At 42.5% G+C, this 24712-nt stretch overlaps 2 protein-coding genes across 4 annotated transcripts; one reads left to right on the top strand and one right to left on the bottom strand.

The window, feature by feature from the left end:
• Positions 1–7780: 7780 nt before the first annotated feature.
• LOC140015275 (TMV resistance protein N-like) lies at positions 7781–10635 on the bottom strand. The gene is made up of 3 exons (XM_072067219.1): positions 10061–10635; positions 8117–8978; positions 7781–7924 (listed from the first exon to the last, which is right to left on the bottom strand). The coding sequence occupies exons 1-3, from the start codon at positions 10633–10635 to the stop codon at positions 7781–7783; spliced, it is 1581 nt and encodes a 526-aa protein (XP_071923320.1).
• Positions 10636–11308: 673 nt separating this feature from the next.
• LOC140015291 (F-box protein At4g00755-like) lies at positions 11309–15738 on the top strand. Of its 3 annotated transcripts, XM_072067337.1 has the most exons (6): positions 11309–11476; positions 11589–11693; positions 13118–13173; positions 13246–13323; positions 13428–14909; positions 15019–15738. In XM_072067337.1, exons 5-6 carry the CDS (start codon positions 14546–14548, stop codon positions 15147–15149), a joined length of 495 nt encoding a protein of 164 aa, XP_071923438.1. In that variant the 5' UTR covers positions 11309–11476; positions 11589–11693; positions 13118–13173; positions 13246–13323; positions 13428–14545; the 3' UTR covers positions 15150–15738. The 3 variants fall into 3 exon arrangements, 2 of the variants coding, with proteins under 2 accessions (XP_071923438.1, XP_071923439.1); XM_072067338.1 differs by lacking the exon at positions 13118–13173 and having other exon boundaries at positions 11309–11693; XR_011821894.1 differs by lacking the exons at positions 13118–13173; positions 13428–14909; positions 15019–15738 and having other exon boundaries at positions 13246–13399.
• The last annotated feature ends 8974 nt before the right edge of the window (positions 15739–24712 follow it).

Below are 24712 nucleotides of genomic sequence, written 5' to 3'. Positions count from 1 at the left end.
CGCCCCTCCCAGAGAAGACCTACACCCCTCTAACACGGCCCAGAGCCCAGATCTTGGCAGTTATGGAGGCGGAAGGGCTGGGAGATCGGCCGCCCAAGATGGGGACGTCCCGGAACAAAAGGAACCAGGACCGGTACTGCGCCTTCCACCGCGACGTCGGGCACGACACGGAGGGGTGCTGGGCCCTGCGCAAAGAGATCGAGGACCTGATCCAACGCGGTTTTCTAGGGGGGTTCGTGCGCCGACCAGGTCAGGGGCTCGGACGCAACCACTACGGAGATAGGCACGAGGGACGGCGGCGCGACCGCCCGGAGCGGCGTGACGCCCCTCGGGACCGCTCTCCCGACCAGGACACCCAGAACCTGGCGGGAGTGATAAACACCATCGCCGGAGGCCCCACGGGGGGGGACAGTCATGCAGCTCGGAAGAACAAGCGACCTCCCCCCGAGGGGGACGACTCCTTGAAGCGCTTGCGCATGGACGAGGAAATTACCTTCGGACCCAGGGATGCAGTCCCCCTGGCTGCAGGGAACCACGAAGCCATCGTGATAGACATTGTCACCAATAACTTCCGGGTGAAGAAGGTGTATGTCGACCAGGGTAGTGCGGTTGACATCATGTTCTATCGAGTGTTCAAGGAGCTCGGATTAAGGGATGACCAGCTGACCCCGGTCCGGACGCCTCTGGTGGGCTTCACCGGACCACCCATCAGCTCGGAAGGGATGATCACCCTGATGGTCACAGTAGGACAGGCCCCCAGGTGCCGGACCATTCTTGTTGACTTCGTGGTGGTCAGACAGTCGTCCCCATACAACGTGTTCTTGGGGAGACCCGCTTTGAACGCCCTCCGGGCTATCTCCTCTACTTTCCACCTCAGCATCAAGTTCCCCACCCCTGGGGGGATAGCCGAGGTGCGGGGCGACCCAGCGGTAGCCAGGGCATGCTACCTGGCCACGCTCCGGGGGAAGGAGAAGGTGGTCGCCCAGACAACCTGTTTGGAGCCCTACATCCCAGGGGACGAGGCCCAGCAGTTGGGCACCCAGGATGAGATTGAGGAATTCCCCCTAAGGGGGGATAGGCCCGACCAGGTTCTCCGCATCGGGGCCTCGTTGCCCACCGAGGAGAAGGAGGGTTTGAAAGCTCTGCTGAGGGAATACTCCCAGGTCTTCGCTTGGTCAGTGGACGACATGCCTGGGATTCCAACGGACCTGGCAGTCCACCACCTTGGCGTGGATCCTCACTTCAAGCCGGTAAAGCAGAAGAAAAGGAGCTTCGCTCCCGAGAGGAATGAGGTGATCAAGGCAGAGGTCGGCAAGTTACAAGGCAGAGGTCGGCAAGTTACTGGAGTCGAGGATCATCATGGAGGTCCACTACCCGACCTGGTTGGCCAATCCTGTCCTAGTCAAAAAGGAGGATCAGACCTGGAGGATGTGCGTGGACTTCACGGACCTTAACAAGGCCTGCCCAAAGGACTGCTTTCCCCTGCCAAGGATCGACAGGTTAGTAGATTCTACCGTGGGTTTTGACGTTTTGTGCTTTCTGGATGCCTTTAAGGGATATCACCAGATAGAAATGGCTGAGGAAGATCGAGATAAGACCTCCTTCATCACCGAGGAGGGGACCTACTGTTACAGAACCATGCCATTCGGCTTGAAGAACGCGGGGGCTACCTACCAGCGCCTGGTCAACAAGCTGTTCCAAGGCCAGATCGGTAAAAGCATGGAGGTCTATGTGGACGACATGATAGTTAAAAGCCGGGTTGATCAGCGCCTTATACCCGACCTAAAGGAGATTCTGGAAATCCTGCTGGAGAGCCGGATGCGCCTAAATCCGAAGAAGTGCACCTTTGGGGTCCGATCGGGGAGGTTTCTCGGGTTCCTGGTTTCCCGAGATGGAATCCGAGCCAACCCGGATAAACTCCAGGCCATTATGGACACGGCCCCTCCAAGGAACGTGAAGGAGGTCCAACGACTCACAGGGAGGATGGCTGCCCTGAGCAGGTTCCTCTCGCGTTCCGCGGTGCGGGGGCTCCCCTTTTTCCGGGTCTTGAAAGCGCCAAAGGACTTTCACTGGACTAAGGAATGCCAGAAAGCTTTCGACGAACTGAAGGCCTATCTGGCCGAGCTGCCCGTTCTAACCGCCCCTGAGCTGGGGGAGACACTATTCCTATACCTGTCCACTTGCAACGAGGCCGTCAGTGCGGTATTGGTACGGGAGGAAGCGGGGACTCAGAGACCGGTGTACTACGTCAGCCGAGCATTACAAGGGCCAGAGACGCGATACAGCCCGGCCGAGAAGCTGGTTCTGGCCTTAGTGCACGCTGCTCGCAAGCTCCGGCCTTACTTCCAAGCTCACAGCATCGCAGTCTTGACCAACCAGCCCTTGCGCCAGATACTCACTAAGCCCGAGGTCTCGGGCAGCATGACCAAATGGGCCGTCGAGCTGGCCGAACACGACCTCAGTTATCGGCCCCGTACCGCGATTAAGGCTCAGGCCTTGGCGGACTTCCTGGCCGAAGAAGCTAGCCTGACCCCGGCGGAACTCGTCCCAACACCCCCGGACACCCTGACAGTGGAGCCGTGGGTGCTGTTCGTGGACGGCGCCTCGAGCAAGGAGGGCAGCGGGGCTGGCCTGCTGCTCACCTCGCCCACAGGGGAAGAACTGACTTATGCGCTCAGGTTTGATTTCCCCGCGTCCAACAATGAGGCGGAGTACGAGGCCCTGTTGACGGGATTGCGGATAGCCCACCAGATGGGCATTACCGCGATCCGGGTTCGAAGCGACTCTCAGCTCGTCGTCCTCCAAATCCGCGGGGAGTATGAGGCCAAGGACGAGGTAATGAAGAAATACCTGGCCAAGGTACGAGAGGCGGTGGCCCTGTTCGATACTTTTGAGATCGAGCGGGTGCCAAGGTCCCAAAATAAGCGCGCGGACGCCTTATCCAAGCTGGCGTCCTCCTCGTTCGCCCACCTAAGCAAGGAGGTCTTGGTGGAGGTGGTGAAGCAGAAGAGTATCGACCAGGTCCAGGTCCTGGCGGTGGATAGCTCGGCCACCTGGATGGCTCCCCTCGTTGACTTCCTCAGCTCGGGTACCCTCCCTGAGAACCAAACTGAGGCTCGACAAATCCAACTCCGAGCTGCCAAATACGCCTACGCCGGGGGAACCCTCTACAGGAGGTCGTACTTGTCCCCCTGGCTAAAGTGCTTGACTCCCGAGGAAGGAGACTACGTCCTGCGTGAAGCCCATGAAGGTATATGTGCGGCACATGTGGGGTCCCGGGTGCTGGCCAAAAAGTGCCTCCTCCTGGGCTATTATTGGCCCTCCGTCTTCCGTGACGCCGCAGAGCTGGTACAGAGATGCCGAGCCTGCCAGGTGCACGCTTCATTACGTCACCAGCCAGCTCGGGAAATGATCCCCATTCACAGTCCCTGGCCTTTCGCCCAATGGGGAATAGACCTCTTGGGACCATTCCCCCGAGCTCCAGGAAGGTACGAGCACCTCGTGGTGGCTATTGACTACTTCACCAAGTGGATAGAGGCAGAGCCCCTAGTCTCCATCTCGGGAAAGGCGATCCAGAAATTCTTTTGGAGGAACGTTGTCTGCCGTTTCGGCATCCCGCACGTCTTGATATCCGACAACGGCCGCCAGTTCGCTGAGAACCCCTTCCGGAGCTGGTGCGTCGGGCTCGGGATCAACCAACACTTCACGTCAGTTGGTCACCCCCAGGCCAATGGTCAGGTGGAGAACGCTAACCGAACCATTCTGCAGGGATTGAAGACCAGGTTGGCGTCCGCCCAGTCGAGCTGGCTGGACGAGCTCCCCAGTGTCCTATGGGCTTACCGCACTACGCCCAGGACGGCCACCCATGAGACCCCGTTTTCTTTAACTTACGGAGTAGAGGCAGTGGTACCCGCGGAGGTCGGTCTCCCTTCGCCCAGAACACAGAACTTCGTGGCAACGTCCAATGAGGAAGAGCTCCGGTACAACTTGGACATGCTCGAGGTTAAGCGTGAGGAAGCGGCGGTTCGCATGGCTAAGTATAAAGGCCAGCTCGCTCGTTATCATAATGCCAAAGTAAGGGCTACCCAATACCAGCCCGGGGACCTTGTCCTAAGGAAGAATTCGGTCAGCCGAGCTCACAGCTCCAACAAACTCGACCCAAACTGGGAGGGCCCCTACAAGGTCCTTGGGGTGGGCCGAGCAGGTTACTGCAAACTCGCCAACATGAACGGATCTGAGGTACCCCGCACTTGGCACTTTTCCAACCTGCGACTGTTTGTAGCATAGGTTAGACCAGGATGGACGGTCGTTTGTTCTGCGGAATTCGAATTTCAGTTTTGATTCAATAAAGGCTTGACTTTCAAGTTTCTTGTTTCATTTGTACTTCTTTGCCTTCTGAGCTTTGATTTCGCACTAGAACACTTAGCGTCCCTATCTAAATGTCCTAGTGGGGGGCTAGGGGAATAGTAGTGGGTGTTTTGTGTCCTGGAAGTGGGTGTTTTGTGCCCTGGAAGGTTTGACGCTCGACCCAGGAGGTCGGCACAATCTCAGACGTGATCGACCCAGTAAATCGGCGCGATGGGGATACTTGGAAGGTTTGGTGCTCGACTCGGCTTGAGGGGTGGGGTCATAAGTCAGGCGCGAAAAGAGTCGCAAGAAGACTCGCTTCGAATTTCGTATATATATTTAAGGCATATCTATTACAAAAGGTGTGACATCGGCCTATCTATTACACTGCCTACTGAAGAAAAAGGAAACTTGGCCGCCTAGGCTACCGGCTCCTTCCCCGGAGCTCGGCCCGGGTCCCCGTCCTCCTCTAGGGGCAGCTCCTCCAGGTCGGCCCCAACGTCCTTCCGGCGCACCAGCTCTTTCAGGGCGTGCCCCTTGCAATACCCGTCGAAGAGCCAGTCCACCTTCTCCTCGGCCTTGGGGTCGTACTCCTTGAAGGCGGCCAGGTCGAAGCCAGGCAGGCCGAGCTCCTTGACCCTGCTAAGGGCGCGCGCGAATCCAACTTGGGCGACGGGTCCGTTGAGGAGCGCTACATCCTGGATGAACTGGTCAGAGGAGATGAACTCCCGGACGGCCTTCCTGCGCTCCCTGCCGACGGTGCCCGAGAGCTCGATGGCGTGGTCTTCTCTCAGCTTGGCCACGCCGGCCTTCTCCTGGTCGAGTTCTGACCTTGTGGAGGCGAGCTGGACTTGGGCCGTTTCCAGTTCCTTCTCGGCCTTGCCCAGCTTGGCCGCAAGGGAGTCCGCCTCCTTGAGCTTGGCCTTGAGGGAGTCCGCCTCCTTGAGGGCCTGAGTGAGCCTCTGCTCCGCCTCCCTTTTCTGTTTCTGCAGTTTCTCCAAATCGGGAGATAGCTCGGAGAAGCGAGACAGCAAGGCGGCTCCAGCAGCGTGGGCCTGAAGAAAGGAAGGAGTTAGTCTGAGGTGCGGCTGAGTGAGGGGTCAAAAGCAAGGACGGCTCTGAGGTCGGAAAACTTACCTGGGCCTGGGAGGTGCAGTACACCTCCTGGAGCTCGGAGGGGGAGGCTAGCTCCATCCACCTCCTGTCCCGGGGGAGGACCCAGCCCGTCACCCACTGGCGAGCCACCTCGGGGAATTGGGCTCGGTCGTTGATGGAGAGCTCCCAGGACGGGCAGAAACGGCGGGGGTCGTGCATAGTGGGGGCCTGGCCCGGCTTCAGGGGGGCCACCTGGCGGAAGTGCCACGAGCTCGGGGGGGCCTGCAGGGCGTGCTCCTCGGCGGAGCCGACGCCCAAATGGACTGGACCCCCCGAGGACATCCGGAGGGGAGGAGGCTGGACCGGAACCAGCGCGAGCTTCTTCCCGGGCTGGGAGGGCTCGTCGGCTCGGCCCCTCTTCTGCCCGGTCGCCTTTTTCTTGTTGTTGGCGGTCTTCTTGGAGGGGGAGGAGGTGTCTTGCGTTTGTGTCTGGGGGGCTTGGCCTCCCCCCGAGGTCGGAGGCGCCCCGGGGGCTTCCTCGGTTGCCTCTGGATGGGAAGCGGGGGTGTCCTCCTCGGCAGGCAGGCCCAGCAGCAGGGAGAGCTTCCTCACTGCAGAAAACACGGCTAAGTCAGTAAAAGGCCGGACAGCCTATAGCATTACGACATGCTGTGGATACAACAGGCAAAAAGGGCAAAGTTGGCGTTACAGGTGTCGAGGTTGGGCTCGGGGGTCACCACCTCCCCGGAGGATTCAGACAACGTCCCCATCAGCCCGGCCGCGGAGATCTGTGCTGTAGAGAACTTGGTGGCGTCAAGCTTCACCAGGGATTCCGACAGCTGGCTGAGGGTTTCATAGTCCAGGTCCTCCGGGAAGGAATCGGCTTGGACTTTTCCAACCTTCCACACGTTGGGGGGAAAATGGGTGGACTTGACAAAGAAGAAGTCCTCCTTCCAACTTTTTACGGAAGAAGGGACCCCGTGGAATAGCTCCTGGGCGCCTTTCCCTCCCCGGGTTTGGGGATCGCGGCGGGAGAAGTAGTACCACCCGGGTAGGGCGGCCTTAAGTATGAAGGCAGCCCGGAAGAGGGAAAGGGAGTAGGGGATATCGCGGAGCAGGCAGTAGATCAGGAATCCGGTAATGATCCTGATGGAGGTGGGGTGGACTTGAGTGATTCTGAGCCCCCAGTAGCTCAGAATCTCGGTTAGAGCTGAAGGAATGGGGAGACGAAGCCCTGCGATGAGCTGCTCCCTGTAGATGGCAACAAAGCCGGAGGGAGGTCTGCAGGCCCGATCGCCGGGCCCGGCCGCCCTCGGCTCGTAGGCCGGAGGGATGGAATAAGACTTGGCCAGCTCGGCCACAGCCTGGGGCGATAGGGTGGCCTCCTGCAGGTCAGGATGCCCGTAGGAGAACTCGGGGTCCTCCCCCTGCTCGGAAGCGGGGGTCCCCCCAGAGGAGCCCCGGTCCTCCCCAGCTCCACCTCGGGCTCCGCCGGGGGAATCGTTAGGGGACTGGGGGGGAGGGGTGGAGACGGCTTGCCGCCTGATGAGGGCGTCAAGCTCGGCCACCTCCTCCAGGAGCCGGGCAGAAGGGGAGTGGGCAGATGGGGAACTCATGATGTTGATGGGCTCGAGCAAGTCGGGAAGGGGAAAGTTAGAGTTGGAAGCAGAAGATGAAGAAGGAAGAGGAGAGGGAGATGATGAAGATGGAGATGAGGAGGAAATGAAGATCCTGGTGGCTCTACGGCGGGGGGGAGTCTGGGAGTTGGAGGAAGTCACGTCGGAGAGGCCCGACATAAAAACGCAGAGGACGGCAAAAGGAAGGAGGAAAATGCGAGAAAGGGGGGGAAACACTTACTGATGACTGGAGTAAAGAAAGGGGGGAAGGGTCGCCGGAATCTGGGTCCTGGTTGGCCGGAAATGCACTACTGAAGATGTAAACGCACGGGGAAAGAGAAAATGGCAAATAGAGTTTACCGGATTTTGGCAGCCACTATTTATAGGGGACGAAATGGGGGGAAACGGTTTGCTTGAATTTGAACCGCCCCATGTGAACGCACTTAACGGAGGTACGGAAACCGAAGGGACGCGACCATTGAAAGGACGCGGGCGACGCTTCCCAATGACAGCCCTGTGCTGGAGGTGACCGCGGCAGAGCAGTATAATGATGGGCTTCCACGTGGCTAGGGGATAGACCAGGTCTGCCCAGGAGCCTGACCTAATCTAGGGGGCTAGTGCAGAGGTCCCATCCTGGGCCCGTACACGTGTCAGCCCAGGGGCAATCCGAGCTGGGCTCGCGCCTTGGGCCCACTGGGAACCAGTCCAAGAGGGCTCGGCCATTAGGGCTCCGGGATGCTCCCAAGAGCTGCCCCGCAGAGGGCGGGAGGATCCCCCCAGGCACGGGATTGGGAGCTATTCAGGGCAAGTTCCGACACGTACGGAGGTCGGACTCCTAAGCGGGTATAAATGGTAGCACATACCAACTGTGCAAGGTACGCTCACTATTAGCAGATTGCTCGTACAATACATTATCAAAAACCGCCCCGTCCGCCAACCAGGAATTAATTTGACCGTCGGAGCGCCCTCGGGGACAACCCTCGGGCCCCCACTGCTAGTTTACCCTTGTTTGTTTTGCAGGATTGGGACCAGCTCTTCCATCGGCACACCGAGCTCACCAGGTCAGCTCGGTCAGGGGAAGTTTCGTGCTTCTTCAGTAACCTAAGTTGTTCAGTAAAAAATATGTTACATAAGAGTTGGGCAGCAAAGAAACAAACGCCCGAAACGAAACCATTTGGTTTGATCGTTGTAAAAACCTCCCTCCAGGCTATATCTCGACCGCGGACCAAAGAAGCCCAGGCTTTAATAGACGAGGGAAGCCTGCAAATACTACAAATTGGACCAACCAAGTGCTTTCTGAAAGCTCCAGGAGTTCTGCTCCCAAATGCGTGGAGACTGAAGAGCTGTTTAGCTTGGTTGTAGGACAATCCGTACACCTTATACGTACCATCAGCTCCATATTTAGACAGCAACTCTTCATCTCTTGCTGTTATGACAATTCTACTCCCGCCACCAAACCAGTTGCGTTTTCCTGCCAAGGCCTCCAACTGGTTTGCATGGTCCACAGCATCAAGAACGATTAGGGTCCTCAGGTTTCGAAACCGGCGTGCCATCATACTCAGCCCTTCGCTCGTGCTTCTTATCTTGACGTTTCTTAGCTTGAGCATCTCGGAGAGTAGGATTTCTTGTAAATAATCCACTCCGTGTTTCTGGGAAATTTGGCCAACATCATCCAGAAAACAAGCAGCTTCATACTTGTCAGATAATCTGTCAAAAAGGGCTCTGGCAACAGTTGTCTTGCCTATTCCCACCTTCCCGTGGAGTCCCACTATGCGGACTTCGGGACTTCTCAAATCCATCAACGAAATGACTTCCTCCGTATGAGATCCTACTCCCACCAGATTATGTTCGCCAGGTGGTAGTTCAAACTGGTGCAATTGACTATGCAGGTCTTGAACAAATTTCTCGATGAACTCATCGCTGTTGATTGATCCATCAAAATGTCCAAGCACGACATTAATTAGTAATACGAATTGAGTAAGTATTAGTTATTACTGCAAACAAACGTGCTATTAGTCTTATACAATCACAATATATATGGTGGATATCACACCATCGAAGCGACCGTTAAGTAACACTAACATCCAAGTTAATGCATAGCAAAATGATTTTGTAGGTCTGAGAACTGTCCTTCACTACGAAATATTTTTTCAATCTATAACAAGCTGAAACCAGAAAGTAACGGCACCGGTACGACCTCAACACAGCTTTGAGGAGTTGAGCTTATTCAAAAAAAAAAACAAAAACAGGCCAAATACTATGTCTCAAATACATAATATAGCTTAACTCTTCATCTCAATAGGTAGGTAATTAAGTAGTATTTGGTTCTCTAATACTTGTAAAAATATATAATTTGCTCCCAGTTGATGAGTTCCCGTTCTTACGTTTATAAAGAAGTTTTTTTACTATACTACCAGAACTCTTCCTTGTAATGATACGTATTTAAACTTATCGCATACTTACATCCTTGTTTGGCAAACAAGTTTTTGGACAAATTTGTCTGCCACAAGTTTTTTTAAAAACTTTAATTATAGTAACTTTCAAAAATTTATCAAAGTTTTTAAACTATACAGAAAACTTCAAAATATCCGAAACTTTACACACTTCAAAAATTTTTTCTACAACTTCTAAAGTAAACTACAGTAAAGTTTTAGATAAACACAAAAAAAACTCACTTGGCAAACGGGATTTCAATTTAACGATTTGCGTTACACTTATTTGTTTGTCACCTCCTATATATGCATTGATCAATTAAACATATATCCAAAGATAGAACGTTGCGTTGTGTTAGTAAGGCTTCCTACGACACTTTTTTTTTTCTTTTGCAAAAGCATAGAAAATGTTTTGGTTCTCAAAATATTGGTTTATTATGTTAATCAATTTATTATTTCAACTAAGTAAATTACAAGTCTTTTTAGTATAACGTGTGTAATTAAAAAATCATACACGTGCTAGCTAGGCAAGGCAAGTGGGCAACCATGAAGCTGGGTGGTAGTACTTACTCATCTGCGAAATCACAAGAGTGCCAGCCTGATATGCCGGCTGCTTGAGACATAGCTTCCTTCCACTTCTGCACCATCTCCGGGCTATGGTCTCTCTCGTGTTTGGCAAAAGCATCGGCGAAGCTATTCCTCTGCTTGCGTACGTCTGACGGATCGACGTCGTAGAATATTGGCAACACATACACAGATTGTCCAATGATCTCGTGACATTCGGTGATCTTTACAAGTTCCTCCAAGCACCACGTCGAGGATGCATAGCCCTTGGAGAATATTACGATTGAAAACAACGATTCTTGGATTGCTTGCAAACGTTCGGGTGAAATCGACTTGCCCTTCTCCAATCTCTGATCATCTTTGTAAGTATAGATGCCTTTGCTGCGAAGAGCTCGGAAGAGATGGGCTACAAAACTTCTGCGAGTATCTTCGCCTCTGAAACTTAGAAAGACGTCGTAAGTCCATGTTGGGGTCGATGAAGATGATGATGATGGGATGTCAATCCAGCTCTTATCATGATGATTTGAGGCGCTAGAGACCAACAGTGCAATCTCGCTCTCTCTATCGTTTACTGCATCCATCATCTATCGGTGCATTAGCGGTCGTGGAAGATAGTGGTATTTTGAAATGCAACACAAGAAGTCATAAAATCAGGGTCAGGTGGAAGAGATCTTTAGTTATACCGTGTTCGACCAAGTGGGTAGCTCCTGAAGAAGGTATTTTGAAAATAAATGTTGATGGAGCCTTCTCTGATACTGGGGCTGGAATTGGAGTTGTGGTGAGAGACCATCAAGGACAAGTGGAAGCTTTACTGGCTGAAAGAGTTTTGGAGGCCCTTAATGCAGAGCATGTGGAATGCTTGGCTTTTCTTAAAGCTTTACAATTTGCCAAAGACTTTGGTATTTCTCATCGGACAGTGTTGTAGTGCCTATAGTTATGATAACGATGTTAGGGAAACCTATTATTACAGATTTCTATTATCTTTAGTGACAAATCGAATTTTTTAGCGACTTTTTAAATATTATATTAAAATAATTAATATTAACTTTAGTAAGTTTTTAATTAAAACGAGTAAGTATATGCCTAAAAGATAAGTTTTAGTCAAAAATATAAATTTACCCTTTCAATAATTTAATTTACTTATTATTTGACAAATGTTACTTTTGTTTAATTAAAACTTATTAATACTAAAAGTAAAAAAAATTACATATTAAAGTAAGAAAATAATCGGTTTCTAAAACGGTTTGGGTTTCCACATCTCTCTAAAGTTGCTTCCCTTCTTTTTATTATCTTCTCAGAAATTTTTCCCTGGAAAAGGAAGGAGTACGATCATCATCTTATGGAACGGGATTAGCTTTTGCTAAAATTTAGAAAATTGATCAAGCGGGCTAAGCAATTCTATCTTCAGGCTAAACTCTTCTGGTAGGTTTCATGCCTCAGTCTCTATTTCTGCCTTCTACTAAGCATTGATTCTCATTTCAGTCAATCAATTGGCCTGCCTAGGCGCGGAGGAAAAGCTAAATATGCTTTATAGATAGCACAGGTTCAGGAGAAAGGGTTTCCCCTCTATCAGACACAACAAAAGGGTTAGCAACGGTGGTAGCCAACCAAAGAGCATATGAAAAATAGCGGTGACGAGGTTAGACCATCATGTTCTCTTGAAATCGTTTGTTTATATTGCTGTAATTTATTTATATTTCATTTGTTTTGTTTGTCAAGATTTTCTTATGAAATCAGGGCTGAGAATTTGAAGAATTTATTGCAATTTTGGGGTTGAAATTGTCCATTGAAACATCTAGGAAATGGTTGTAGTTTTGATTGTTTACGGATAAAATATGCTTAATAGCCATATGAAACATCTAGGAAAGGACTTGAGACTAGGTGTTTAAGTTAAATGTGATTAATTTGGGAATGCATATAAGATGTTCGGTGAAATGCCAAAGAGAAATTTGACTTGGTGGTTTTGATTTTCAGTTTGGCGGACAAAATACAATTGATTCTTAAACATTTTAATATTTTTGATGATAATAAGCTTTTTGATAACTACCATTGACTTTGTCTCTAATAATTTTGTAAGCACGTTCCTGGCATATATACATAATCATAATTTATAGTCTTTTAGGGTCAACTTTCAGAAGCAGTCAAATGGTTCGATATCTGTAAGAACATTCATAAAAGAGCATGAAGGCAAAATACGCAATGACATAATCAATTTTGCCTTCTTGAATTCCTCTAAAAGAAGGAATTTTGTCTTCTTTAATGAACGGAAAACTGATGTTGCAGACAAGTTTTTGCTGCTTATAGGTTTCCTTTGCATAAGAACTAGGCAATCTCTTTCAGGCATTTGTAGGTTGTACTAGGCTCTCTTCTGCAACTTTCGACCAATCCTATTTGCAAAAATTTTTTTTTGAGTCGCATGTTCTTTGAGAAAATCAACTTCGTTCAATATTTGAGAAGCTCACTTATATATTTCCTAAGACAGGAAACGCATGGTACAAAGTACATCTTGCTAAACAAATACGCAATCAATGTGCCTACTTGTACTTTCATTTATTTCATCTTCAGTATAGAAGAACAAACAAATAAAAAAAATGACATAATCAATCTTATGCAATAATGAAACATTTTGAAATGTATTTACTTCCAGTTGAATTATTCCGTGGATGACCATACAAAATAACCCTTAACATTTACTTCATCACTACAAAAGGATGAAAAATACCATAAATAATTACCTGAAGGAAGAATAGCACATATTCTGCTATTGTTCTATCGTTATGTAGTTGTTCTTGGCTATCCAACCTAACAGCTTCATAATAATTCTTCCAAAATTTAAATGAAAGGAGCAGTCTATCTTTGAGAGCCACAATTTTGCTTACTCAATTGTTAATCGAGTATTCAAAAGGTGATTTTGAATATATCTTATTCTGGTAGTATCCACTCGAGATTTTAGGAGTGTTAAACTTGTATCATTTTCTTAAACAACGGCTGCAGAACAAGGTGAAATTATTGTCAGATACAATAGCTAGAGTTGTAAGACTTTCTTTGCCTTATCTTGTAAAGGGGCCAAAAAGGAGTTAATGGATAGTAACTGGTTTCAGATCATTCCTCCTGGTCAGGTAATATATAGCTTGCTTTTATTTTTGTCTCGAGACATGCAATATAATTGTGCTGTATTTGCATTTGAATAGGCATTAATGTGGGCATGCAATCCTTCATTAATCCAAAGTCATGTACGAAACACTAGCTTGTTAGGAGACGAAAATCAGGTACATTTTTTTCTTCTTCACGCCTAAGTTTTATGTTACCTATTTGCTATGATTATGTGTTGTTGTGGCCTTTTTTTAATACAAATCTTGTGATGGTTTTGTAGTGAATGAACCAGAATTCAGCCAAGACCATTAAGAAATTTTATTCTTGAGAGGGTACAGATTTTTCAGATGGACTTTGCTAAAAAATTTTAGGATGATTTACGTTTCTCCGAAGGTAGTGTAATGCGTTTTGATTGTAAATCTGAACACAATCTCCTTAGTTTGCAATGATTGGTGTTTACTTGTTTTAATGTGAATACTTTCAACATCCAAGTGCTCTTGGGTTTGTAAACGAGAAATTTCAATTCAAACCGAAGCTTTTGATAGTGATTTCAGAGCCCTTGATTTGCAGGTGATCATAGTCTCAAATCAAGTTACTAGCCTCTTGATTGTTTCAGTTTTCTGAACCCAAAGTCTTTGTGCTCTAAATTCAGTTCTTGGCCATGTAATCTTGTCATGCTTAGATATCCATATCTAGTAACCTGCCGCCTTAATTCTGGTGCATAAGTATCAGTTATTAAAAGTTAGTAAATTGTATAAGATCTGAGGTTGCCATTCTTTGTTTCGGCCAATTTGCATTAGATGGACCTTTGTTTAGTCCAAGTACTAAATAAATTGGTGAGTAGATTATTACTGATGCTCAAAATGAGCCGTTTCATCCTATTTTGAAATACCAGTTTTATATAAAATGTCGTGAGACATGTAGAATTTTGTTGTTTACTTCAAATTGGACTGGCTTACTTGATTTAAGTGCCGTGATTTCCTCAGTAAGCCATTAGTAGAGGTCCAAACAAAATGACAATGGAAGTTTTGAATATGGTTCCCGTGTTGCTCAATATGACTTTTGATATGCTTCACTTTTGTACAAGTTACTGAGCAATGTATGCCTTGATCAGGGAAAAGAAAAGAGTTTGAGCACTTGTCTGTCAACTCTTCTCTCTGTGTGATCAAAGTAAAGAAGTTTATGTGCAGGGCGGCAATCTGTGCCTTATGGTGGGGGAAAAATAAAAGAATTTGAGGACGTGTCTATCAATCTTTTCTGTGTTTGATCAAACTAGAGAAATTGAGGTGCTTCACAGCTGTCTGTACTTTTATCTCTGTTTCTTTCAAGGGCTTTGAACCTTATGCAGTGATTGTGAATGGAATATGCAAGCAACTCTGTTTAAAGGTGTTCCCTGAGATGTCCACTGTTACTCGTGCTATTGAAATTAGTAACATTGTAGAACCTGTGGAATCCAGGATCAATGAGCCTATTGAATGGGCATGTCTGAAACGGGACCATAAAGTATATGCATTTTTGGCTCAAGGTATTGCCTCCTTCCCAAGAAAAGAATGCTTGTCTGAGGCACTTGGTGCTTCAAGCACTGACAATTACCCAGATGAAAGCATTCAGAATACCCCGGAACCAAGTGACAGGATTGGTCAGAGACCTTCTTACTGGTCGAACAAGGGTGAAATTGATTCTGCAGTCCCTGAGACATTAACGTATAAATTGATGGCCAAACTCTGTGTGATTACTGAAATCCATATTCAACCATTTCAAGGTTATTTTAGAAGACACTTCATTTTTGTTTAGGGAGGAGGGGGTTGACGGTGACTTCTTGTTTAAAACCTGTCTCTTTATTGGTAGAAAAACTTGATTTGCATTATCAGTGTACTTTCAGTTTGGTTCCCCCATATATCCAGCAAAGGCTGTAAGATTTTTGATGGGGGATTTGTATTGCTGGTATGGAAGCACAAATGGAGGGAGAAGTGTCTTCAGCTGCACAAGAATCTTGTCATGAAATATTGCTGGTCCAGATTCAGTATTACTAATTAACTGCATTATAGGAGAATTGTTTGCAAAAGTTCAAGCTGCCAGAACCTGTCCTCTGCATTGGAGGGATTCTGCAAGTCCAGCTATTGGGTAGAGTGCAGAAACAAGAAATAGATAGTTTGTATTACATATGGTGAGTCCTACTTTATTATGATTTTTGTCGCTTGTGTTTGGTGCACAAGCGAGAGGGATTTTTCTCGCATTCACAGGTTTGGTGCAAGTATAAGAGATTGGGAGCACATGATCCTCAACACATTACCCGGTGCTAGATGGATTATGGTAAATGACTACGATTACGACGGCGAGGACGATGATTCAGATGACCAGTATAACTAAGTGCTTCTGCTTCTTGCTACGCTTTCTGGTTTTCTTATGCTCTGTTCCTGCTGCCCTTCTGTAAGCTCTGAAGCACAAGATAGAATTTTGGAATTTTGGATTTGTTGGTGGGAACTAGTTTCGACTTTCTTTGTCCATTCATCGTAACCGAGGAAACAATAGTTGTGGGGGTCTCGTAAATACCTTCAATGAATCCGGAAAAAGGCTACCAGCTTTAGGTACTATGAATTCTTTGGCATAAAGAAATCCAAGCGTTACTAGTGCATCAACCTTTCCTACTCTAACTATAATTAATGGTTAATAAAAGTCACCTTGGTACTTATCTCTTGAATTCTTAACTGTTTCAAAATTTAATAAAGAATTTTATCACAACCACAACACTTTTGAATTCAAAACTACAAACAAGCCTATCCTTTTTTTTAAAATTTTGGGTTAAAGTTAGCAAAAGTTCTACTTATTTGCACCTTTCCTGTTAAAATTAATTTTTGTTGCAATTTACTATTTTAGTTATCCATTCGACACTAGTACGGGCATAGATACGGATTAAGCAACCAGTTTGAGGAATAATATTTTTTATTAAAAAAATTAATTTGAATTGAATTAACAATTTGATATTTTCACAAAAAAGTGTCATTTTTTTTGTCCTTTTTCAAAAAAATTTAAGACAACTATATTTTAGTAATTGTTGTCATTGACACTTAATTGAAGTTCATTAAGAATAATTGAAGTTCCGATATCAATACTCTATTCAAATGTAAAAATTCAACCTAAGTAACAAAATAAATTATAGCTAAACAAATGAAATATGCATTCAATTGATCGTGTTCAAACTACATCTTCTGTTAATAGTTAGTATATATGAAATTGTATTTTCCATTTGTAGAAATTTAATATGCATTTTATATCTACTAACGAATAAATTACCTATGTTTTGAACAAATCAAACCTAAACTTATGGTGTGATATGTATATAGTTGCTTACATTTATACGTATGCCATCATCCTTTCTTTATGATGGAAATTTCTTTTGATTATATTTAGGGGTGGCAATTTGCGATACGACCTGAAAAAATGATATGAACCTAGCACGATATATATTGATTCGGATTGAGGTTTTGCGGGGTCGGGTCAGAATCGAGTCGAATGCGACGAACCCGAAAAGAAAATGGATCTTATTCGGGTCAAACCGTGGGTGATCCGATACAACCCCCCGATCACCTGTTTATGAATTAAAAATTATTTTACCTAACTAAACTATGTTATTCTTTTTGTTTCAAAGGCATTAATCACTTAATCCTAAATGAATTTATTTAACTTATTTGAAGTTGAAATTATTATATTTAGAAAAATAATTTATTATATTATTTTTTACTTTTATACTGCTTTTATTTATTTTATATTTGGTTTGGAACAAAACACTTTTACGATGTTTTTAATTTATTTTTGATTTGGTTTGGGATTATTTATTTAAATTTTTATTACTTGATTATGTAATTAGTCTTGTGTGAATTACAAATTACAGTGGTAAATTAATAAATTAAAATTAAGTTTTGGGTCATTCGGGTCATCCCGCCAACCCGACAACCTGGAATTTTCAGATTCGGGTCAGATATCCTGACCCGTTTCGGATTGGGGGGTCAAGTTCGGGTCAACCAGTTTTCTATTATACCTGGGTCTCAACCCGACCTGTCACTCCGATTTGGACCCGATTGCCACCCCTAATTATATTGTCAAAAAAATAACATATTTTACAAATTATTCCAATTTATTTAGAAAATGTTACTAATTTCATTAGAAATTATGAAATGTAATCATGGTTTATTAATTTTTTACTAAATATAAATACAACATACAAAAGGAAAATATATTTGACTTTGTTTTACTTTGATCAGAAAAACTTGTGGTACAAATAACGAAATAGTGACAAGGGTGCAAATTTCAAATCAACAACCAATGTACACTTAATTACGCTAATTTTTTAGTTGACCAAACTAATATATGCCATAAAGTAACTAGATTTTAGCATTTATAAATTGGCAATTTTAGCAGTTTATATACCATTCACCTATAAAAATTATGATTATTATAAAATGACATTTTATAATAATTTACATACTATTTGCCAATTAAAAGTAAGTTTGATAAAAAAAATATATGCATATAAATCCATATTGTAAATGATACAAAATATATTTGAATCTCACGAAACTTAATCTATGGGTAAATTTACTATAGTTTTCAAAGATTATGCCACATTAGTACAAATTTAACTTTTATGCTTGTGACCTAGAAAATAAATTTATTAGAACACATAACCTTTGTAAATGATACATACATTTATTAAAATGCTTAAAACACATAACATTGATGAATGATACATACAATCATATATTATACATTTACGTTACCAACAATTACTAACTATAATATTAAGTTTCAATCATTAATAAAAAAATCTTAGCATTATTTTAAATAAACTTTCTAATACTTGTTTCATATAAGTTTCTTTAAGTAAAATAGTAAATTTATGCCACAAACTAGTAAGTCTTGATGATTAACCAAATTTACTATTCTATCAACAGGATTTACTATTAATCCGTGAAAACTTACTATTACTTGAACTAAACTTACTCTCCAAGAAGAAAGTTTCGAATATAGAGTAGTAATTTATTTTTTTTTTTAAAAGTAACTTTCATTTTTATTTCAATTTACTTTTTAAGACATAAATAGGATAACAGATTTCGTTCCCAAACTTACTTTTTAGAGAGTAAGTTTAATTCAAGTAATAGTAAGCTTTTATACATAAATAGTAACTCTTACTAATAACATGGTAAATTGATTAATAATCCAAACTTACTGATTTATGGGACACATGTGCTATTTTATTTTAAAACATATTTCAAACTAGTATTAGGAAGTTTATTTGAAATAATGATAAGATGTTTTATTAATAATTAATTCTTAGTACCTTAGTTAGTAAGTACTCATAATATACCTGTATAATACCTGATTATAGGTATAATTTAAAAAAATTATTTATATATTTTAAAATACTATGAAAAATAGTTTGACTTTTCACATAATCTTGTAAAATATGAAATAAAATTTTGTCGTATTATAAGCTTTTAATCATTTTCAATTTTTGAAAGGTTTGAAAGTTCGAATAACAATAACAACAAATCTTACTAGTTATATATAGAATATTACTTGTTTATATATCAAAATTTTTATAATTTAACACCTATGAATATAATAAGATGATAAAGTTTTAATAAATTTACATCTGAGACACAAGAAATAATAAGAGTAAAAGCCTAAACAAAATGAGAAATAATATAATAATAAAAATGACAAAATTAGTATAACAATTAATATAAGAAAATCAGTATGATCTTGATTTTTTTCCTTGGGAGATTGTTCATAAGAATGGGATCCAATAATTATAAATGAAAATCACATGATGTATAATCTATTGTATAATTTAAATTAAATTTAGTTCACCTATAAAATGGTCCTAAAATAATTAGTACACTATGATAAATGTTATTTTAACACAAATTTTTTTTTTAACTAAAAGTCTGAAATATCCATGACATATGTATGAGAGATATTTTACCATATTTGTATCTCACATCTAATCATGAAAGTTAATTTGAGAAAAACTATTTTTGACAATAGAATTATTTTGAATTTAACCAACAAGTTGAGATTTTTTAAACAATAAAAGTGAAATATTTTGGGAACTTAGTTGTTTATTTTCCCGTAATAAAAAATTTAACATATGACAAATTATTCTTACATATTTTATAAGGTCATATGCAAAAAAAAAAAGTTTTCATAGTATATTTAAAATGCTTCAAACATATAACATTTATAAATGATACGTACAATTGTAAGTTTCTTTAAGTAAAATAGTAAATTTATGCCACAAACTATTAAGTTTTGATGATTAACCAAATTTACTATTCTATCAACAATATTTACTATTAATCTATAAAAACTTACTATTACTTGAACTAAACTTACCCTCCAAAAACTAAGTTTCAGATATAGAGTAATATTTTACTTCATAAAAAACAAAGTTAGTTCCATATTTATTCAAGTTTACTTTTTGAGACATAAAAGTTACTAATATATCGAGTTAACTTACTATTTTTTATGCAAAACTTACTAACCAGCATTTTAGGTACTATTTCATTTAGATGACCAGTACAACAGGTCATCAAATGATCGCTAAAAGTATTTTTACCTGTTATATCAGGTAAAAATAGTTTCGTTACCATAACTATCGTTACTTCAGACTTTTCCTTTCTCATCTCACTCTAGAAGGGGATGCCTTGGGTATTGTCCAGAGAATCAATAGTACAAGTCTTGACTTATTGGTGTTAGGTAACTTGATCAGAGGCATTAGAGATATGCTGAAGGATTTTTGCTACATACGCGTTTCACATGTAAGAACTAAGAAGGAAGAACAGTGTTCCTGCTCATTTATTGTCTCATTTGTCTCTGTCAATTGAGGGAAGCCACGTCTGGTTTGTAAACTTCCCAAAGGAGATTATGTACGCTGCAAAAGCAGATTTACTTTAATGAAGCTCCGTTTTCATTATCAAAAAAAAAAAAAAAAGGTTATACCGTGTTCAAGCCGTGCTGTTGTGCATACATGTAGCTTCATCCTTGGTACGGTCCTCGATCGTGCGTGTAAATTGTCTAGTCAAATTAATTTTGGCATAGCACATAATTTATGACAGGAATTCGGTAATGGGATTTTTCAAATCAAAAATTCCAATTTCGAATTCACAATTCGAAATTGAAATCGAAATCGGAATTCGGAATTCCTATTTTGATTTCAAACCTTTTTTTCCATATATATATATATATATAATATAATATAATTTTTATATTATAATAATAATTTTTATATTCATGAATTCGGTGAAATCGAAATTCCTATTTCGATTTCAATTTCGTTTGCACACATATATATAATATTTTTTTATATATATGTAATATAATATTTATATAATAATAATAATAATTTTTATATTCAGGAATTCGGTGAAATCAGAATTAGTGAATTCGAAATCGAAATCGGTCGAAAATTCTGACATCAAAATTTCAAAAAATTCCAATTTCAAAGTTCCGAATTACCGATTTCTATTTCGATTCACACCCTTAGCAACAGTAATGAACCCTATCAATTGGGCAGTGACGAAACAACCGTACAAGAAGAAACCAACTGGTTTAAACGTTGCAAAAACCTTGCAACGGATCTTCTGTCACATACCCTATGTCACTCTTTATCCCACTTTTTATTATATTGTTATTTCTCCTACATAAACATCATGTTTTAATTTATTTTTTTTGTTTTCTTAAGATCCAATAACTATCATATTGCGACTTGTGAGAGGTTTGCATGCTGTGGAATGAGCGCAAATCTGGTGAACTATCTTTCATCTCTAGCTCGCTAGGGAATTATGGGTTGCAGTTGCAGCAAATTCCTTGATCGGTGCTTTCCGAGTAATTTCTTGTTTAGGAAATTATTGGACGTTTGCTAGTTCTTCTTCTTTTTTTTTTTGGTTGAATACGATAGATTTTATATTACATATATTCCTACTATATACTAGATGATGCGGTTGAGCACGAGACCCAAAGTGTTCAAGTACACCCTGTGAAGGTGCCCCAAGGTCCAGTGACACGAGCACGAGTTAAGAAATTCAAGGGGTCCCTCCAAACCTTGGTCCGTGCCGTCTAAGTCCAAGGGAAACCGGCCATTGAAGGAATTGAGTTGGAATATCCTTGCACGACTACTAAAATGCTGCTTACAATTGAAGATGCAAGTGTTCAAGTTCCAAACGGCGGGCTGAGCCGCAGTTAAGTACCCTCGCAAATTCCCTTAGCTTGTGAAAGCTAAGTTGAACATCCTAGAGTTGATCCTAGGCTGTTCTTGACATATCAATCAAGAACACATATTTGATTGTGGCGTCCTTTACCGTTGAATCTGTTCTTGAGTGGTCCAAGTTCGGGTTCAACTCCATCAAATCGTCAACGTGTTCCTCTAGATCCGAAGTAGCTTCCGCGTCTCGTATCAACTGGGATCAGAGTTGGTTAGAGGTATCACGTATATCCCTTTTTATTGTTTTTAGATCTGTTTTAGTCTTCTAAATTCGTAGCTCAAGTGCTCGGGTTTGTCAAGTCCGAAATCTGTCTTGGTTGTTTCCTTGTCACAAATCTGTCTTTGTTGTTTAGTTGTTGTCCGAAAATTTCTGTCCAGTTTTGTATTGTGTTTATGTTCTGTTTAAATCCAAAAATCTGTTGTGTTCCATACCTTATTGTCATTCCCTTGAGTCGTTGCTAGAATTAATTTGCTGGGATGCCGAATCTGTTTGCACTTGTTTCTTGAACCTTTGTGTTGTTGCTTTGCAAAACTCGAACATCAAAACCTTATTGGGGAAGTCTTGAGCTTCTTGGATCACCAGAGGTTAATCTTGGCAGTCTTGAAACCTGAAATAAATCATCAACCGTGTTCTTGTTTTCATGGAACTTTGATTTTGAAACCAAATTTGTCCAAGTTGTTTACATTAATTGCTGTGAGATTGTGGTCTAAACTGACTGGCTATTGTGTGAAAACACCCCAATAGAAGTCAAAAAAAATTCAAGAAAGACGGCTCTAGTTTCCAATTCTTGACCAGCCTCCAAGTTTTACCAAATCTGATTTAAACTTGGACTTCCAAATCTGAACAGCCCTAGTTTTGGTCAGCTTTCAAGCCACCAAATCTGATTCAAACTTGGACTTCCAAATCTGAACAACCTCCAATTCTTGACCAGCCCCAAATTTTCGCATTTGAACCACTTGGGACTCCCAAATCTGACCAAACTCCAAGGTTTCCATTCCTTTGGCAACCCCAAGTGTCCGAATCAGATCAAACTTTTCAATTTCCGAATTTTGAATTCTTGAATTTTTCTAAAATCGTTGGAGCAATTGTGACACCCGATTGGGCTAAGTTTTGGGTAGTAGATTGCCCATTATTTGAGCAGCCTAAGGTCACCCAAAATACACCAAAATCCTTACTAAAAAGACCACGGACCAGCAGCTCAACAAATTCCAGAAAATTGGGTTTCGGGTAGAGTTTTTCTAGGATTTTCAAATTTTCAGCATTCAAGTTAATTGTCTTACTTTCTTTTGAGTCGTTAGTTATTGTCCAGCTATATTCTGAGTCTTGAGTCGTGTCTAGGTCTTTATTCATTCACCTCCATTTATTGCTACTAGCTTGTGTGTCACTTGTTGACTAGTCAAGAACGTACACTGCGGTGGCGCTTAGTTTGTTCAACCTGAGCAACTAGCCAGCCAAGGAATTGCTTGGTAAGATTATTAGGGAGTGATATATTTGAGTGAACACGAGTGTGAGTGACCTATACATCGTATTATTAAAAAAAAAACAAAGAGAGGAACTCGTTTTGTTTATTTGTTTGCAGGTGAACTAAATATGTCTAATGAAGTTGGTGACCAAACCATGAACATCAAACTACAGTTGGAAGCCATGATGAGGGAGTTCAAACGATTGCTTAAGAATGAAATTGAACCATTGCATGACCGGATTGATCAGTTGGAGAACTCGAGACCTCCACCTATCTCGAGTAAGGGCAAAGAATCGACATATTCAAATGATGAAGAGGAAGCGTTTGAGGGAAGGTACCAAAATGATCAAAGGTTCCAACGTCGAGGAGATGACACCATTAAAGGTGTCAAACTCAAGATTCCCTCATTCCAAGGCAAGTCGGACCCGAGGCGTACTTGGAATGGGAACGAAAAATTGAGTTAGTATATGAATGCCACACCCATACGGAGGAGCAAAAGGTGAAACTAGTAGCCGTGGAATTCACTGACTACGCCTCCATTTGGTGGGACCAACTTAGACTAAGTCGAAGGAGAAATCGTGAGAGACCTGTGGAAACTTGGGAGGAAATGAGGAGTCTAATAAGAAAAAGGTTCATTCCGAGTTACTATAGCCGAGATCTACACTGTCGACTACAAGCTCTCAATCAAGGGTCCATATCAGTTGAGGATTATTACAAGGAGATAAAAATGGCCATAATGAAGGCGGATTTGCGTGAAGATGGAGAGGCCACTATGGCTCGTTTTCTACATGGATTGAGATCCGAGATTGCTGAAGTAGTAGAACTCCAACACTACCTCGACATGAATGAAATGCTCGAAAAGGCGGTCACAGTTGAATGGCGCCTCAAGAGGAGGGGTAGTGCGCGACAAAGCACTACTTATCAAGCAGGAAATTGGCGCACTTCTCAACCAAAAAGGGTGAAGAAGGCTGCAGCTCCTCCTCACCCTCCAAGGCCGAATGGCCTCCCTTCCAAGGCAACGGCCAAGCCAGACTTTAAGGCTAGTAATGGAACTCCCAAACCGCGTGGCCGAGACACCAAGTGTTTTAAGTGTCAAGGATTTGGCCACATCAACCGAGTTGATACCCGGTCTAGTTCTGAAAACATAGGTTTTTCGATCATCTGTGTTGTTGCGTAAGTTTTGGTTCATCTTCGCTAGCGAACGGGTTTCTGATTTGTGAAATTAGTTGACGTAATGAGTTGCTTAGTCTTGTTTAAATTAAAAGGCAAATTCCACTTTACTCCTAGTGGCTTAGACCCCGTTTGAATTGCATTTTTCGTCATTTTTCATGAAAAAATTACTGTAGCGATTTGATGTATGTGAGGAAAAAAGATAATAAGAAAATATGATCACGGAAAACGACGCAATTTTCTGGCAGAAAATGACAATCCAAACAGTGCCTTAGTTTTTTGACATAAATCCCTTAGAGTTTCAAAAACTATACATAACCCCTCATAATTTGAACTAAAGTATCAAAATAACGAAAATAATCATTCGTAACAAAACTTTTTAAAATGTCGAAATTACCTTTATAAATACATCACCTACTAACCCCATATAATTTTTATATTTTACCATATAATCCCCTTATGACTTAATACTTTATTATATAATCCCTTTATGATTTTCAAAATATACACATAACCCCCTTTAATTAAGGCTTTTGATGTAATGAGTATTATAATATGAATTTTTAGTGGAATGCCATAAAAGCCATAAGAACTTTTCTTTTGGAAGATTGATGTTTATGCTTTGAGAACTAACTTGCTTGTTTTTTTTTTAACAAAAAAAAAACACTT

The sequence above is a fragment of the Coffea arabica genome, chromosome 10e, assembly GCF_036785885.1.
Source record: "Coffea arabica cultivar ET-39 chromosome 10e, Coffea Arabica ET-39 HiFi, whole genome shotgun sequence".
Lineage (NCBI taxonomy): Eukaryota > Viridiplantae > Streptophyta > Magnoliopsida > Gentianales > Rubiaceae > Coffea > Coffea arabica.
This window is presented reverse-complemented; position numbering and strand designations above follow the sequence as displayed.

What these genes read in the sequence shown, in the direction of transcription:
- LOC140015291 (XM_072067337.1), top strand. Translation starts at nt 14,546, where the DNA reads ATGTCCACTGTTACTCGTGCTATTGAAATTAGTAACATTGTAGAACCT. An exon ending in CCATATTCAACCATTTCAAG is followed by an intron (nt 14,910 to 15,018) that starts GTTATTTTAGAA and finishes TTGCATTATCAG; the next exon opens with TGTACTTTCAGTTTGGTTCC.
- LOC140015275 (XM_072067219.1), bottom strand. Translation starts at nt 10,635, where the DNA reads ATGGATGCAGTAAACGATAGAGAGAGCGAGATTGCACTGTTGGTCTCT. An exon ending in TCTTGTGATTTCGCAGATGA is followed by an intron (nt 8,979 to 10,060) that starts GTAAGTACTACC and finishes ATCAATCAACAG; the next exon opens with CGATGAGTTCATCGAGAAAT. An exon ending in CCCCTGACCGAGCTGACCTG is followed by an intron (nt 7,925 to 8,116) that starts GTGAGCTCGGTG and finishes TACCTTGCACAG; the next exon opens with TTGGTATGTGCTACCATTTA.